At 34.4% G+C, this 19,013-nt stretch overlaps 1 protein-coding gene across 3 annotated transcripts; it reads left to right on the top strand.

The window, feature by feature from the left end:
* Nucleotides 1-2,217: 2,217 nt before the first annotated feature.
* On the top strand, nucleotides 2,218-14,741 carry LOC141820082 (uncharacterized). Of its 3 annotated transcripts, XM_074707366.1 has the most exons (8): nucleotides 2,218-2,364; nucleotides 3,859-3,984; nucleotides 4,080-4,123; nucleotides 10,101-12,480; nucleotides 12,550-12,614; nucleotides 13,788-13,892; nucleotides 13,998-14,166; nucleotides 14,278-14,741. In XM_074707366.1, exons 2-8 carry the CDS (start codon nucleotides 3,871-3,873, stop codon nucleotides 14,482-14,484), a joined length of 3,084 nt encoding a protein of 1,027 aa, XP_074563467.1. In that variant the 5' UTR covers nucleotides 2,218-2,364; nucleotides 3,859-3,870; the 3' UTR covers nucleotides 14,485-14,741. The 3 variants fall into 3 exon arrangements, with proteins under 3 accessions (XP_074563467.1, XP_074563466.1, XP_074563468.1); XM_074707365.1 differs by having other exon boundaries at nucleotides 10,101-12,614; XM_074707367.1 differs by lacking the exons at nucleotides 2,218-2,364; nucleotides 3,859-3,984; nucleotides 4,080-4,123 and adding an exon at nucleotides 9,020-9,048 and having other exon boundaries at nucleotides 10,101-12,614.
* The last annotated feature ends 4,272 nt before the right edge of the window (nucleotides 14,742-19,013 follow it).

Below are 19,013 nucleotides of genomic sequence, written 5' to 3'. Positions count from 1 at the left end.
ATAGTGTAAAGAGGCCAGTTGAATCGGGACCTTGTATTATTTAAGATTATTTAATAAGATAATCGAGTTTGTCAAGCTGAATTCTATAATTAAACAAAGTGAGTTTAACATTAAAAACTTAATTATTCATTTTAAGAATTTTTTTATTATTTGTTTACAAATTTGATAGTTTTGATTTATAGACGTGCTTCATAAATAAATTATTTAATAAATTTTATTTGTAAATATTAATGAGATGAATTTATATATATATATATATATATATATAATTTAATTTAATGAGTTATTTGGATTTATTTATTTATTTAATCTGGAATAAAGATGAGTTATTGAAAATGAGAAAATATAATTTAATATTTTTCAAGTTCGTATAAAATTTAAATAGTGGAGTAACGGTCTAAGTTAAAAAAATATATCCTCCAGGAAAAATTTAAAAATTATTAAAGGAGTTTTTTTGAAAAAAATCAAATTGCTCAGCTAGTCAATAACTCGAATCTTGTCTATTGAAGCCAAGTCTTGCGTGACTTGATGCATTCATAGCATCTATCGAACGGCACTAAAAACTCTTACGTCGTGATCAACTGTACTTTCTCGATTTATCTCCTCATAGATGGTCGTGGGGTCGACCGTGTGGGGCCGCTAAGGTGGCGGATCCACCTTTTTGCAGAAGAACGGCACTAAAAAATATGAGTGTTCGAGTCCACTTGATAATTCAAAATATGCTTTGTAGCGGACACTGGTTGAGCCACTTTATACTCTATTCTTTTGTAAAAGGTGGAATCCGTCATCTTAACGGCCCCACACGATCAGTCCCACGACCATTTATGAGGAGGTAAATCGGGAAACTGCAGTTGGTCACGACGTAGGAGGGTATTACCTGGCTTCGCCAGGATTCGAACACTTGCCCTTTTCTACAACTCTGTTACGTCGTAACTAACTCAGCCATGCCCCGGGAACACGTTATACTCTATTCAAGCTTTAGCTTGGAGGTCGACGACGGCTGAAGACGTTGAGAAGATGACTAAAGTGATGGAAGAAAAGAAAAATATTACTCGATTGAATCGAACGCAAATGGTCATATTTGGGCTAGCTAGATACGACAAGAACTCGATTGGCTTGTTTCATAAAAATCCCATAAAAAATTATCTTTGGACAAATATTAATATATCAATTTATTTACTAAATTTGTGAGTAAATCATAGTTTAGATATTTCTTTTTTTTTCTTTTCATTAGAGGGAATGTTCCTTCGGATAAGTTCTACAAGTTTTTGGATAGATAACAATTTGTATACCTCATTAAATATCTATTTTACTCAGTTTAGAAGCAATTTAAAGGCATAAATGGATGATAAATTTAGGTGGATATTTATATATATAATCAAAAGATATGTGTTGTAAAAAACGGCTCCTTTAATTTCATTCCAATTTAGGTGGATTATATTTTTCTCTCTCACGTCATAATAAATGCCCATTTTATCAAAAACAATTTTATTTCCTTTAGATTTTCTCTTTAATTATCTATTTATTACAAAAAAAAATGGACGAAGAAAAAAAAGAAATTTAGAAGAGAATTAAAATAATTTTCCTCGGTTTAAATTTATTTATGGGTCAATTTTAATCTCTTATTCGTCGTTCAAATCGAGCAGAATGAATTTTTTATTATTATTATTTTTTTCAGCCTTTCAGGTAAGCTTGATGTTTGGTTTGGCCACGAGCTCGCGCGGGTTTGGCAGCTAGAACGAAACACGACAAGTAATCCGCCGATTAAGTCACGAAAAGGGACGGAAAGTTTCGTGATTTAACTCGTGACGGGGAGCGAACGTCCGGAGAGACTGTGCTGCATTGCTCAGTCGGCCCAGGTCGCCGCGTAGAAATAACTCTGCGACCGCGACCTTCCTCACTTACTCCCTTTCCAAACATCAACGCCGACGGCACGGAAGCCCGCATATGCGGTCGCATCGCAGCCGGGGACGTGGATGGATATTCTTTCCGGAGCTGACTGTTACGATGGTTACCGACACCTTTTGTTTGGCGGGGCCCGTAGTGGGACCCTTGTATAGCCGAATAAGATTGCGAGTGGTCGAAGGTATAAGATAGAGGTGTATGTGTAATTTCCTCGTCTATTTTGATTTTCTGCGTCCCCCCTCGGTCGGCCCCTCTCTCGCTCTATAATATCCCCTCTCACCCTCCCACCCCCTCACCTACTCGCTTCTTCTTCCTCTTCTTCTTCCTTCAATTGGAATCGAGCGGTGGCGATCTCCAAGAACAGTGAAATCTTTGCTTCTTCCTCTCAATCTCGCAAACGATCTCTCGATCTTCGAATCGCGCAGCGGAAGTACACATCGGAGAAGCGTGCGCTCCGAGGTACTGTTCTCACTCTTTCATCTGTGTCCGTTTCGGATTCCCGGGGTCCTCTGCGATGATTTCAACCCGCACGTTTCCTTTCTGTGGTTGGAGGATTCCAATCGGTACTGCTCTTAGTAATGTGCCTTTTCATTGGTTTCCTCTCTGTTTCCACGATCGGAGATGTTTTTGCTCGCGGCTGCGGTGCTTTGCTCGCTGCGCTTAGTGATCGCTTGTTCTTGGATGTCGTCTCCTGTCTTTGCGCGTGATTATTTTAGCGCTACAGTGCATGTCTGCTTACTCGGCCTGGTGACGATTTGGTGCTTCAGTCTTGATTTTGTGGATCGTCTTTACTGCGATATTGGGGGAAGGTTGGGACTTGTAGTTGAGGATATCTGTTTGATTCTGATGTTTCTTCCCCAGATTGGATTGAAGTTTTGATACAAAATGAGATCTTTTTTTACTCTCTCCGCCTAGTCTTCTTGGCCGGCTATGTATATGTGTCAAAGTTTGGGAAGATGAGAGCTACTTGGATTCAGCTGAAAAGGCGTGCGTTTCTTCTAAAGTTGACTTTGATCATAAGTATACTCAGTTTAGGAAAATTTAGGATTCCATGGTGTAGATAAACATCCTACTTTGATTCGTGGAACCATCTAATTATTTATTGATGGACCTATTTCATCTAGAACAATGTGATAGACTAGAGGGATTGGAGACTTGATTTTCAGGGATGCCCATTTTTGGAGCTTACACATATTGCTTGTCATGATTCAACTTAGTGGAGGATAGCTCCTTATTTCATACCACATTGTTAATTACTCATTAAAATCAGTCTTAAATCTTTCCATTTTTGTATTTGTGATTACATATTGGTCTCCCTGCAATTATTATCCTTTTCACTCCCTTATATGCTGAACCTTAGAACTCATCCAATTTGTGTGGATACTTCTTGTCCAGTCATTTGGTTTTATTACATCAATTTTAGAACAATTGGATCTCCACATAAGTTATGCATTTCTTTTAACTATTTTTAGCTGGCGGAGTGATCATATTCAATCATCTCAACACTTTAGCTTCACTCATAGATATTGGAGGAATATGTATCAAGAATTATTAATGAATTAACATTCAGGGTACACATCCAGTGAGATATAAGATTTCATAAGTGGAATTTGCAGAAGAAAGATAAGAAATGTTTCATTATTTTCACTTGCCGGAGATTGAAGACATTTTTCAGTAGTACCTTGCACAGACCTGTACCATCGTGTCTATTCTTTATATGAATGACACTTTTGTGTGCTTCTTGTTATTTTTCAATAGAAAAAATATTAGGACTGTGACTTGACATGAGTATTCATCTATATATGATCATGACGAACTCTTATCTAAGTATGTGGAGATGCTTAAAAAACCATAACAAATTCCCCATATTCCTTTTTCTTTAAAATATCTACTACTGACTGTCCATGCGATTGGTCTATATGAATTCATATGTATTTTTTTGTGCACAAACAGGAGTCCTTGGTGATGTCGTATAAACATAGGAGGAGATATAGTACCATTGAAAAGATAGCATATGGGGGAAACGACTCGCTCTTGAGAAGATCATCAGCTCAGAGAAATAGTAGAATCTGTGCAATAGTGAGTTTTGTACTGTATTGATGCTGGCCTTCCAATGTTTTGGAAGCTTAGATTACGGATTAAATTTCTACTGACGCATGAGCATTTTTCTCCAGGACCTTCAACGACTTGAACTTGACCTAGGAAGTCCTAAACTAAGGTACTCTTCTTTCTGGTCATTTATTCATTATCAGCTTAGCAACTGTTAAAAAGTTGTCATTATTTTTCCATTTGTGTTTAAATCCTTTTTTTACTGCTTGTACTTGCTAAATTTTAGGGTTTTTTTTCATAGTAAAACTGTTATTTTCCTTTAGGATGATATTTTGGGTGCTAGGTGCATACTGATATGCCACCTGTGTCTGTCCAAAGCTGAATCCTTGATGAAAAATCTCAAAAGTTGTGTTAGGTCATGACAGCTAGTAATAGAAGTATAGAAACCTATGGACATGGATCTTATAAGTTATAACTAACCTCACATAGTTGAGACTAACATGAATTCAGGATGATGGAAGAAGTGGAGGGATGATGGTGCATTCTGTTGCCTAGAAAAAGCAGCTAAACAGAATTTGAATTGTTTTATATTTGGCATCTATGTTATGTTTAAATGTACTAGAAGTGTGTACCTTATATAAGAGGTATTAACATTAGATTTTGTGCTGGAATGGGTTTTAATACATAAATATTAGAGTTGATCTGTTTTTTCTAGTATATCTGTTCTCTCCTTTCTACTTATCTCTACTCCTCTCTCAATATTTCTCCTAGTTTCTTTTTCTACTAAACTGACGCTATAAACTATTGTGCATGTAGCATGTTGTTGGGTCCTGTGCATATATAGTATGCAAGGAACAATATGTGCGCCAATATTAAGAAACTGTTCAACATTGGTTGTATCCATAAAAGTAAAATTTTAAAAAGTATTGATCAATTTATTAGAAATAATTCACTTCTAGCTAATGGATTACCTAAACGTTCATCACTGGAAACAAAGTAGTGTTCATTTAAGAGAAAGCAACTAATTAAATAGGCTAGAGAGCAATTAATTTCCATATACAACAATCAAGGAGGCTAGAGGGAGATTAATTTCCATGTAAAAAAAAACTACACAAACTTTTGATGTTGTTTATTGCAACTCTTCCATCTCCCTTTGCTTCACATCCAATTTAATTATAGCTTCACTCAACTTTGTGTAAGTGAGTCAATTGAGGCGATTTGGGCTAATGGACCAGGAAAGCAAGGTGGCAAAGATCTCAAAGGTTCGTAATCAGAGTGTCTCTTAACAATGTCCAACCTTTGTTGCCATGACACCCATTTGCTTAGAATCCAGACACGTTGTTTCTTTCTTTCTTTCTTTCTATTGACAATTTCTTTGTGCATCGGTAGTATCATAAAGCACACATAAAGAAGAAGACAAGCACCAACTTGTAAATGTTAGTACATTGTTTCTTCCATGTACTAAAAACAATGAACTCTTTTTACCCCACTCAACTTTTATTCATTTTCTTGTCTTCATCCCATAAAAAACTATGGAAGGTCAAAAGCCTATCAACTCTTTGAATTCACATTTTCTCCATCTTTCTTCATGATAAAGAGAGTCCAAGAACTCCAAGGCAAGGAGGAGTCTTTCCTGATTGGCGATGGCTTTGGTCCGATATGGAGCCCTTTTTGTGGCAATAGAACCTTTAAGACACCCCCACAATATTCTGAATCATTGCGATAAGAACATCATTCACAGGAGACTAAATCACTTTGTATGCTTCCTTCAATTCTTTTTGGCCTATTCAACTTCACCATGTTTACTATGACCATTGAATGCCACTTTTTCAATCTTATCTATGAGGACAGTGTTGGAGATAGAGTCAAAGAAAGAGAGGTGGCCACAACGAAAGATGTAGTGGTTTGTAAAAATCTACTTTAAAATTGCTCTATCCAATAAAAATGACATGTTTATATATTTTGTTGATGAATTAATGACTGTATTAATATGACAATTTAAACATGCATTCATTTGCCATACACTCAATTCCATCGACTTGTCATTAAATATTCCTCTTTTAGTCTACTGCCGACTCCTTATCGATAAGGATAGTGTTGGAGATAGAGTCAAAGAAGTCAAAGAAAGAGAGGTGGACACAATGAAAGATGTAGTGACATGTAAAGTCTACTTTAAGAGTGCTCTGTCCAATAAAAATGACATCTTCATATATTTTGTTGATGAATTAAAGAAACATGACAATTTATACGTGCATGCATTTGCCATACACTCAGTCCATCGACTTGTCATTAAATATTCCTTTGTGAGTCGTTCATCGAGTCCTTATCTCGTACTTTCCTTATGTCTGGGATTGCTTGCATATTCAGCATGATTTACACCACAAAGTTCTCCTACCATCTGCTCTCATCGGCAAAGCACATCGAGACATTCTTAACCAGGCACTCTATCCAGCCTAAGCCTTCAAGGCACATCAAGGCATTCTTCACCAAACACTTCATCCAGCCTAAGCCTAGCAAAAGTCTCATTCCTTGAATGGTGGTGGAGACAAAGTTGTGGAAAGAGAGGCAAGAAATATATGTTTTAACAATTAACATGCATCATGCTACTATGTGCTATTTTCAAGATTTTTTGTAATATTAAACATTGACATTGTACATAGAGAGCTTGAATTTTCAATCTGCACATAGTGCGAGTTCTAACTAAAGTTACTAAGTATCATCAATGATAGGACATCACTTATAGCTCATAAAGGATAAAATTAATTTAGCTAACTATAGTTTGGGACAAATAGGATTTGGCGAGATGACGACGATGATATAATAAAATAATAATAATATGAAAATGTAATAAAGGGCATCCGGTGCACGAAGCTCCTGCCAATGTGGGGTTCCAAGGAAAAGTCTCGGATCACATTGGATTTATTTTATGCAACCTAATCCTGCATTGCAAGAGACTGTTTTTACGACTCGAACCCATGACCACAAGATCACACGACAATAACTTTACTATTGCGCTAAGGATCCCCTTCAATAATATGAAAATGTAATAAGTTTATAAAATTCAAAAACTTCTTCTCCCTTTGATTGGGATAGTGCCTTAGTTGTCAAAGCTTTTTCAATTTCATATCAAGTACGATCAAGGGCTTACAATATCATTTCAAGCCATTGAAACATTAATCACACTAAAATTCAATTAAGCTATAGAATAAAATTCCTTTACACTTATAGAATGATTTGTAGCCAATGAATTCTTTCCTTCCCGACTTTTTGAATCTTACGCTATTCATTAAATCCAACATTAACTAGACTAGTCATCTTATTCATGATTTGTTATCTCGAAAGAATATGTAATGTGATATCCACATGAGGGGTGTATGTGAAGATGTAAAGCTTTTAGTATTCATATATAGGAAAGTACCCGATTTTATATACATAGGGGTCTAGACAACATAGGGCGTTTGATCATGGATCCTATGCTTTGTGGAAAATCCATGGATTCTTTGACTTCACGGCGATAAAAGAGATCAATTGAGGAGCCTTTAATAGCCATCTATTATGATATAATAAACCCATCTCATATAAGAACACGCCATTGTTTCCACAACTTGCAACTAATAGCCAAAGATGTTCAAAAAATCATCAAAAAATTTGATTTTGGTCATGCTCAAATCTCCCTACTTTGTTCTTGAGCCAAGAACCACATCACCAGAACTTAACCAAAATGAAAGTGCTCGAACAACAAAAGAATCTTCTTTTATGAAAGAAGTTCTAGAAACTTGATGGGATTGTAGGGAATTTCGTCACATCCACACCACTATATATGTTTGTTTTTTTCAACAGATCAAAATTGACCAATCATGATACATTTTTTTGCTGAAAAATTATACCTATAAAAATTGCTTAAAAATTTGTAAAAAAGTTACAAATCACATAAATCCATTCAAAATGGATCCAGAAGCAGCTATCATTTTAACAACTTTCAAACGAATTTGTTATTTGTCTCAAAAACTTAAATTGTTGGTGACTACTTTTAAGCCCTAGCATACAAAGGCAATAACAAAGGGCTTTAAGCTGGACCTCAAAGCTTGACAACTACTAGCAAAACAGATGGATATGCTTGACCACAATTTTGATAGAGTTTGGAATGCTATCGAGATTGGGGAGTAGTGATGAAGAAAAACAAAATCTATTAAGTGAATCCATAATAATATTAGTAATAACTCAATATAAAATAATAATGTTAAGGATGACATCTTATAGATACAAACTAAACAAGGGATCATGCTATAATTATCAAAAATATATTAATGATTATATGATAGACTATTATATTGTTAATAATGATAATATATAAAGATATACTAATAAGATAGTACAAATAGTTATTCAGTGTTACAACATATGATAGTTATATTTTTATTAGGTAACAACTAAATGCAAGTAATTGTATCAAATTATCAGATACTATTTTTATTCATTGGTCTTTTATATAACATGCCTAAATTGGTGTGCTCATGAAGATTCCTAAATCTTATAGGATTACTGTGATCTGTTCTTGATATACATGGAGGTTGCTGCAGCATATCTTTTTGACAGATGGGTATTTTTTTTGGAAGTGAGTTACTGTTGTTTAATGATTGTTACTCTATGCTGGTAGCTAGGTGATTAATCTATGATACAACACAGGGGTAACTATCTCATGTAGAGGTAAAATGATCCCAGGTAAGAATCAAAAACTCACAAAGAGGAGAAATTTTTATTAAACCCTAGAATGCTTTATACGAGGGATTGAGAACCCCTTTTAAGACTATTTTTTTTAAGTTTGAGTTAAATTTTTTTTTCTATTTTATAATACCTTGGAAAACACAATATAACAAACTTTTAACTTAAAAATTTTAAATTCCTAATTTTAAACTTCCTGTTTGTACTGTTAAATTTGTGAATATGGACGACCAAGGAGAAGCCAACTCTAGATGAGCTTTTAATATCTTTCTTTGGTCATAAATTTCAAGCATTATGAGTAATTGCTTCACCAACTTTATTATGTATGAAATTGTGGTGAGATGCAGATCAAGCCTGGTCCGTGTAAATGAGGTGAGCCTTGAAGTGATTCTCCTTCTTTATTGTTATAAATGATTGAGTGGATACGAGTATATTGGGGCTTGGGGATTGTTATTGTGATGAAGAAGGAGAGGTTGGATGACATTTGAGTATCCAATCAAGATTCTGCCCTGATAGAGCTGCATATTTATGAACAAATTCTGTGTTTGTTAAAAGTTCATTTATATTCATACAATATCAAAAAAATATATAAAACAAAAAGCTTGAATACTAGTGAATTTGATTCGTTAATGTTGATGAACAAAGGTCGTGAACAATTTAAGAAGGAACTTATTTTTTATTAAATCAAAAAGTGTAGGGATCAAAAACCCCTTTTACAAAACAAAGGAAAGACATTCTAAGGTTAGATTCAATTTTATTTAGTTTATAATAATGCCCAGTAAAATATGATAATAACGTTAAAAAAAATTGTAACTCAAAAAAGTTGAACTTCCTAATTTGAAACTCGCAATTTAAACATTATTTTCCCCTAATTTTATAACACATAACTTATTGCCTATCTTCCTTCGTCTATCCTTTTTGTACCGTTACTGTTGTTTGCTACATTACTTTTGCAATGATATATATGATATATTTTGGTGTTGGTCGTGCTCCTCTTGAAAGAAAAAGAAAGTGTAGGCATGGTCTAGCAGACTAGTCATTTGGTCAACAGGTGCAATATTAGCATCGAGTTTGCTCAAACACCTAGAAGTGACTGCCTAGTTAGTGTGAATGTATTGTCATATGTTTCACTTGAACACTGCTTACCGTTTGAGCAATTTGAAGTTGGTTTATCTTAGTGGATTGGATCTATTCTTTCTGTTTTGGCTAAATAAGCTTTTAAAAATCTCTGGATTGTGCTAATTGTAATTTTGCATTTTCCTTCCATTTTGATACTGTGGCTTTCTTTTATTTGTTAGTTATCTTGTCTATACTTGCTGTTTTGGCAAAGTACATTTTCAGCAGTTTGTGCTGGACTGAGCTAATTCTATTTTTTTTTCTTTTTTCATTCTATTTTCACACTATAACTATCTTTTATTTGTCAGGTTTCATCCAATCACTGTCGTCTTTGTTGATACTGATGCGTTGGTGAATGAGTCAAATTATTCTTTGGCAGACACTACTGCTGATGGAAAGCTTATTGAATCTGGTTTGCCTTCTAATATGGATATATCATCTCCGAGACTTTTAGTGATTAACCCAGATACAGACTTTCGAATGTCCAGTTCATCTGGTATTGATAGTGAGGCGAGTAGTTCAGGACAAGGAAAGAAAAATTTGTCCAGTTCTGTATCAAGTACCTCAGGTAATGCTTCCCCTGTCTCTGATAACACAAATGTAGTTAGTTCAGATTTTTTGGTTGGTATCTTTCCAAAGGCAGAGAATAAAGTTAAAAGAAAATCAAGAAAGAAAGACCAGAAGAAGGGGAAGCAACGTAAACGAGTCACATCTACAAAGGATCCCAACAAGTCAGATGTTCAATGCAACACAAAGATGCTTATGGCCTCTGCTTTTGAGACATCTGCCCCCAGTTCACTTTGCTCTTCAGACAAACATCTCCCAGATAGTAATTTGTCAGATGAGGTAGCCGTTAGCTTGTTGGACAAGGATGATAGTGCAAATACTAATGAGTTTGTTGACTGTCCAAATTCACTCTCGTCTACATCATACAGTGATGAGATTGATGATTTTGAAACAATACCATCTTCTGAAAGATCTAGTGATGATTTACACTGCACCACTACCACTTGGCTTCATTCATCTGGCAATTTTAAAAATGCAGAAGCAGTGTCATTTTCTTTTGATGAGGGAAATGGAGGAGAGAATTGTAAAGAAAACAATATCTGTGATGGAAATTCCTCGAGCACTCCCATGGACAAAACTTTCCAACTGTGGAACACTGGCATGGGTGAAAACACTAGTGATGATACTGTAATAGAGTTACCAGTTAAGGATGAAACTGGACCAAGCTCTTCAGAAGTACCAAAGGGTCCTCATAGCTATGCTGCATGTTTGTCAAATGGTGACCTTGATGCTTGCTGCGGTACTGGAAGAGCAGATTACATCAGCCAGGATGACAGCAGCAATGGTTTCCATGTTGTTATTTCTGGAAAGAGAAGAAGAAGGGCTAGAAGAAGGATGGATAATGGATCTTTGAACGGAGAAAATATGCCCATTAATGCAAATCTACATAGTAACATGGAGAAAGATAACAATTACTCCATTTGGCCAAAGCTCCAAAAATTTGGAGAGGAATGTTCTAAACCTAACAGGGTCAAAGTTTCATCTTCACACAGCAAGCTTGCAATGAAGGATGACAAGATGAAATCAAAAGATAGTAAATTTATTGGGCCAAAGAACAAACAAAGTGGAATAACCCCTTGTTTAGGTGGGAATTCCAAAATAGAGGCTGGCCTTGTGGTCCCTAGAGAATCCAAGATTGGTGTAACTATCACTAAATCTACAGTTGGAAACTCTGTCACTGGTGTTATGTGTGAATCTAACTCAATCGCCAAACAAGCAGAGCATAATGATTGGAATGTAACTTACACTGCTAAAACTGATGTGCCGAATAGTGCAAAGCATCATGTTCAGCAAAAAGAAGGTTTGCAGAATCCATCACCTGTACAACTTAATATCCAAAGTAAAACTGGAGCAAAATCTCCTGACAATGAGCCATTGGGAAGACATGTTTCTAAGCTGACTGATAATGAACTGGAGAAGAGAGTTCCTGTTCTCACAGAGGTAATTTTTTGTCACAATAAACTTAGCTATATTTCAACCACAACAAATCAGCTTGGTCAGGGGAAGATTGAAACTATTTCTGTAAGTAATACCAAAATGAACTCTGAGGACACACTAGGTTCCATTGTAGGTAATGAAGGTCAAGAACTCATAAAGCCTTGTTTTGGAAGTTACAAAGAATCAAACAATTTGAACAGCATTAGTACTTCAACACAGAATAGAATCCCTGTTGTGATGAGAGCTTCGGCAGATATTGACAACATAATGATAGCTCTTAATGATGTATGCAAACAACAAAGAGTAGTGGAATATGCTCAATTGATGATTGGCTATCCAATTGCTGATTTTGAGAAATTTCTTTTTTCTGCCTCTCCAATTATTAGACAAACAGAAGGCCGTAATATCTCCTTGAAGAACATATGGAAATGGTATGAAGAACCTGGTTGCTTTGGGTTGGAAGTGAATGGACAAGAATTTTGCGATTCAAGAAGGCTGCCCAATGGCTATTTGGAGTTCACTGCCTATTTTGTGCCATATCTCTCTGCTGTGCAACTATTTGGGATGTCTGTTAGTAGCAGAAATTGCAATCTGAATTCTCAGGTGGATAAGACTGAGAAATCTTCAAAATCTTTGGGTTCTCACTCCACCTTGACATCGGTGCTGCAAAACTCTTGCAAGAGTGCAGATGTATGCTTGTCAGATTTCTCTTCTGAGGAAGATTTATCTGATAAAAACGCTGCTGTTAATCAGGCAGATCTCATTTTTGAGTACTTTGAATCTGACCTACCCCCTAGGCGCCCACCATTATTTGACAAGTGAGTCATTTTTCGCTTTATTTATACTTCAGTTGGTCTTTCTTGTTAAGGAATTGCTGGTTTTTGAAAAATTCCTGCAAATGTTTCTCTTTTCTAAAATATGCCTGAAAAAATATGTAGTTTCCCAGCATCATGTTTTGATGGGAAAACTTTCTCTAGGATCGTATGCAGATGTGACTTTTATATACATATGAGATGTATGACAGTTATTTTAACAGCATAATGTTTGGTAGATGGTATGCGATAGGACATATGGAGTGCATGTACCAGGCAAGTTTTTATCCTATTTGAAGATAGCTAACTACCAATTCATTTTAATTTTAGATCATTTAAGTTTCCTTTTGTCCTGTTTTTGTAATTGATCAACAGTTGTTTCATGTAAACCGAAAAAATGTTCTTTGGTAGCAGAATCCAACAATTTAAACATGTAGGGAACAATAATTTTGTTTATCATTGATATTTTGACATGCTCATGAGAAAAAAAAAATCCTTAAAAGAATGATGACCATGAGCAATGTGCAGCTCCATGACGTTAGACTGCTCCACAGCACATACACATTATTAGGCAACAAAGGTGGATATGTATGTAGTTCTTACTACTATCAGTCATATTGTTGAATAATTATGTCTTCTCATTCCTATTCTTCATCGTTTCAAGTATTAGATATGTCTACATGTTCGAAAAGGAGAAATGGGAGAATGAAGACATTCACGCTAGATATATAAAAAAGTAGAAACAGCTAGGACATAGTAAGGAGGGAGGCCAGAAAAACAAGCAAAAACACCGGTCCAATGAGAACTAAGGAGTTTATATGTGCCTGTAGTTCAATACTAGAAGATATTAGATGTGTGCGTTAGAATTTTTAAGCCTCAGAGGAGGTAACCTATTTAAACATCACAGGTGCAATGCATTGTAAATTGATAAGCATAGGATAGATTGGTTTATTTAACATGAATTACTCTTTATACTCATAAGAATAAGGGTAGGCTTTGTTAACAGAAAAACATCAAAGCGCAAGTTGATAGGGGAAAAGTGTGAACTAATTGGAAGCAAACTATAACCTATGGTCAAACATAAAGCATGTCCAAATCGTTGGTTCCCTCATTTTACTCTTGTATTGTATGTGCTAGATTGGCAACTCTTTTCTGATATTCCTCTTTTCCTCGATACAGGATCAACGAACTAATTGCTGGTGATGCATCTTCTGATGGATGTATATTTGGAAATCCATCGGTTTTGGAATCTACTGAACTGCAAGATCTTCACCCTGCATCTTGGTCTGTCCAAGACTATTGTTTTCTTCTACATTTCATTTGAGGTTCTGTTTAGTATAGATAGATATTCAGATATTTCTTTTCTTCTTCTTTTTTTTTTCCTTTCAGGTATTGTGTCGCATGGTATCCCATATATCGTATACCTATTGGTAGTCTTCGTACCGCCTTTCTGACTTATCATTCTCTGGGAAATTTCACTCGTGATAATCCAGCAGATGCTTCTGGTGCTTGTGACACTCTAGTTTCTCCAGTTGGTCTCCAGGCATACAACGATAAGGTACATCTGCTCTATGTTCATACTTTGATCCTTATGAACCAAAATTTTACAGATGATGATATTTCGATAAGTTGTTTCTTTGGAAAAAAATAAACTGTGCTTGCATTGCAGGGCGAGAATTGGTTTCGACCAAGGAAAATGGGTTCAAATGTTCTCTGCACTGATCCCAGTACCTCAGAGCTGGTAAAAGAGAGGTTGAGGGCGCTGAGGCAAACCGCAGCTACAATGTCAGGCACTGTAGTTTCAAAGGGTGACTGTCGGTCTGTGAATCGGCATCCAGACTATGAATTCTTCGTATCGCGGAGCAGATACAGATAAGTCTGCAACATTCCCCGAAATGCTAATGCATACTTCTGTTACAATTTTCCATCATAGAGTCAAGACTGCAACTACAACAAGGTGAGAACAATTATCACATCGACTTCTTTTTTTCTTCAATTTTCGACTCTTGAAATAAGATCTGACTTGTAGGCATAAGCTCTCATGGCAACTGGTTTGAGCATTGTTTCTCAGCCAGTCATGTTATTACAATTAAGATGTGCTTTTTAAAATTTTATGATAATGAAAATAATAGATGTGTGACGTCCGAGTCGTAATGCATTGGGTTGCCCTTTAATAACAATAATTGATGTCTTTCTTATTTATAATATATCATACAATAACAATTAAATCTTTATCTCATTAAATAGCTAGTAGCATGATTATATGAATCTATTCTTTATTGTATTCTCATGTATATTTAATTAAAGTTTATATTATTTTATTATTGTTAACTATTCTCATCTCGATTATATAGTTAAACTATTGAGATATTTATTGATTATCTAATTATATATCCATACCATTTCAAACTTGTCTTTTATGATTTCTTATTCTGTTAATGAATATAGATCTTGTAGTAACTCTTTTTATTCAAGTTATATTAGGTGTTATAAAATATATTTTAGTTTTGATAAAAAATAATTCGAATGTATTTTTATTTATTTATAATAGATATTTTTATTTAGTTTTTTTGTAAAAAAAAATAATTGTCATATAGATGCATTAGGTTAATTGTAATAAGTGTTGGAAGATATTTTGGTAAATAAATAACGATATTTTATTGAACAGAAAGGTTTAGTATTGTCGATTTTACATATTTAATTTTTATAATTTCAACAACATATATCCCTATCTTCTTTTCACATTGAAATGTTACTCTACCCATGTAAAAACTGAAGTTGTTAAATTTATATTTAAAAGCATAAATATATTAAAGAGATTGGTATATTGACTTTGATTTAAAGTAATTTAGAGTTTTTTAATTTATCAATCAATTTTAAATCTTATTTATGTTCTTAGATTTAAATGTCATAGTATAATTCGATAGTGTAAATTGAGAATGATAAATTTTTTAATTTGTAAGGGTTTAATAAAATTTGTTATAAATTCATTATAAGACTTACTATACTCACTAATTATAATCATTAATGAGTGGACTCTTCTAGTTCAAAAAAATTAATTTTTTAAAATTTTGGATGATGTAGATTTATCAGTCGATCAGTTAGATTTAAGTCAAAATTAATATACTTCTAAAAACTTCTTCGTTAGATTTGAATTCAATAATATAAATTGAGAATAGTAATTTTTTAAACTTACACAGACTTAATAACATTTATCACAAAGTAATTATAAGTGTTAAGACAATGATACTTAATAACCAATAACATTAATGAGTTTATAGAACTCTCTTAGTTCAAAAAATTTTAACTTTTACATTTTCAAATATGGTAAATCTTTTAGATAATTTTATCTGAAAACTCTGATTAATGAATGTAGAAAATTATAAATCATTTTAAATTAAAATCAATATACTCATATAATTTTTTTAAATATATCTATACAATCGTATTTGAATTCGATTGAAAGTAATGAATTTTTAAATGAATTGAAAAAAAATTTAAATATGAAAAAAATTGAACGTGAAAAAAAATGGAGTATAACGAGAATGTGATAAATATTTTTAAAATTATAAAAATTAAGCACACGACGTAGAATGTCGAATAAATAAATATATTCTACGTTGATTCAAATTAGTTCACTTGCGATTTATTGATTTTGACGAAGTTTGACACACCGTTGACCAATTTTGACTGCCACCATTCCGCAGGGCACGTGTGCGCAAGCGCGAGCGCCTAACCGGCGCACGAGCCGGGTGGTCGGCCAAAAGCCGGTAATGGTGCTTCTGCCACCCAATCTCCCACCGACGGCTGCCATCTCTCTCACTTAGAAGACCGACAAGCGCCTGTCTTCCCGGTTGGAGCTCGCACGTGCGGCCGTGGCCCTTCTCATTAACTTCACTCTCTCTCTCTCTCTCTCTCTCTCTCTCTGTCTTGCTGTCTCTCTCGCTCGTTTGTTCTGCTTCTTCTCTCTGCTTCCTCATTCGCCACTTCGCTATCGAATCACAGAGATAGCGATCGGTCCCTCGCCGTCGATCTCGTCGTCTCCTCGATCCATAATCGGCCTGTGTTCCTACTTTCCCCTCTCAGATTTGTAGATCGTATCATCTGGCGGCAGCTCCTAGTTGACTACATCGGCTTCTTTTTGCGGCTTGCATTCGAAGGTACTTTTCTCATCCTGTGCTTATCCATTGATCTCCCCTTCTTTGATGCCGCCATCGACGAGCAGATCGATCCCTCGTACTTATCTTCTCGTTTCCTGTCTCATCGAAGAACAGAAAACAGAACTGATCTACTCGAATCTGATGCATCCTGAAAAGATAAAGCAAAATCGCTTAGGTCAGTTCATATCCCCACCATTTCCAGTTTCTAGAGAAGAAAACTTCTTATTTTGGTTAATTAATTTAGTTCAGTCAATGTTTCCTAGTTCTTCCAGGTAATCCATATCTACATCATTTCTAGTTCCTAGAGAAGAAAGTTCTCTTCATTTCTAGTTTTCTGGGGCTTTTTTTATACTAATTAATCATTAGCAAGATTGTTGATCTCAATACCTTACATGCATTTTGTCTGAAAATTATTCCATGTCCCTTCCACTGCTTGATCGTTTTTTCTAAAAAAAAAACAAAAACATTGTTTGAGTCTGAATCTGGAAATCTGTGCAAACTTAATAATTAAAGAGTAATTTGACTGTTGTCTTAACAATCAGAGTGGCTTGCACTGTACCTAGATTAGTGTAATTCAGTTGCATATGAATCAGTGTTTCTCTGACACCCTTTGAAAAACAAGTTTTACATTTGTTTTGTTTCCTGATGAAATTTCAGATCTTCAGGTGAACAATTTTAGTATATTCGACAGTACTGTCCTTTTGTCAGCGTGTGCTTACTGTTTACAATCCCATTTTATAATGTATATTTTGAATGCATTACTCTTCTTGATGAAAATTTAATAATAATTAAGGTTTATCCGATTAGATACATGCTGATATAGATCTTCTTCATTTAATATACATATTGATAGTCTAAATCTATATTTATATCACCTTAAATGCGTCTTAAATTTTTTTATTAAATATATATTTATATCATTTTAAACACGTTTTAAATTTATTTTTCAATAGACGTAACTTTAATTTTCTCTTTAATATTTTTATTTGTCATTTTGTTCATCATTGCACATCTACAATTGTCAAAACACAATATTAAACTCCATATAATTAACTACCATTTTGCATATGTATGCATATTGTAAATTAGTAATTAGCATATTTTAAACAAAGCACCTTTCTGAAAAATGCAAACCCAATAAGATGGGGGGAAAACGTTATATCTCTACTAGTGAATATACATACATGTAGTTCTTGTTTTGTGCTAGACATGATCTAATTATAGATATCATCATGAAGAATATGTATCATTTTCCTTTTTTTTTTTTTTTTTTTGCTTTCTTGATCTACTCAGCACTACTTTTAAACTGCTAGCTTGAGTATTAAATTTACTTCTTTAATATGCATCTCACAACAAAAGCTTGTTGAGGATGATGCGAGAAAGTAATATTCTTGATCTGGCATGCAAGAAGTGAGGGAAGCTTTGTTTTCCTTGTTTTTGCAGTACCACACAGTTCTTCCACTATCGGCATGTCTCGGACTGCGGCGCACAGACTGCATGGAGGCATCTGCAGGTACGGTACCTTTAGGTATGATGCAAACGCAGACTATCCTCAGCTTCCAACTTTAATTTGTCTTAATTGCATTCTTAAATTCTTGATTTTAAATAATTAATAGATTAATTGCAATTGAACTACACCTAGGCAAAAAAAAGGGGATCGAAATACTCAGACTAACATTCTGAAATTATTGGAATTTATTTGAGCAACAATAAAATCATTATCATGTGACCTTATAATCCTAAATTCAATCCAATGTGGTCTTGTATTGATGAAAACTTCGTGTGTTGAATTCTTTTTTTTCTTGTAAATCACTTTAAAGGTTGATAATCAATTAATATTCAAGAATAAATTGATGATTTGCCCTTGAGGTATAACTCAAGTGGCAAGATATGAGTGACACAAATATGAGTATATCGGATCAATTCCTAGCAAGGGCATTTGCCCGACTTAATTGATTCTTAAAAAGTTGACTATGAATGTCAGGCCATTTTATGCTTTCTGAATTTATCCTGTTGGTTAATGAAAAATTTTCATGAAATCAAATTAGTAACATCTAAAATTAATTAGTAGAGGATAAATTGATGATCATATACATTACAAAGTAGTAGATAATTGATGTCCTAACTAGGATTGCAAATAAAGCCAATTAAGTCAAATAATATGAAAATATTAATATTCAACTTTGAATTTGAAAGATATATACAATATTGAAATTTAAATAAAATTTAATTGGAGCTTAATTTG

The sequence above is a fragment of the Curcuma longa genome, unplaced genomic scaffold (genome assembly GCF_044706935.1).
Source record: "Curcuma longa cultivar G26 ecotype Majalengka, Jawa Barat unplaced genomic scaffold, ITB_CL_G26_1.1 utg2646_np1212_2152390_RagTag, whole genome shotgun sequence".
In the NCBI taxonomy this organism is placed as follows: domain Eukaryota; kingdom Viridiplantae; phylum Streptophyta; class Magnoliopsida; order Zingiberales; family Zingiberaceae; genus Curcuma; species Curcuma longa.
Note: the sequence above shows the minus strand (reverse complement) of the source record. Positions and strands in the feature narration are given on the sequence as shown.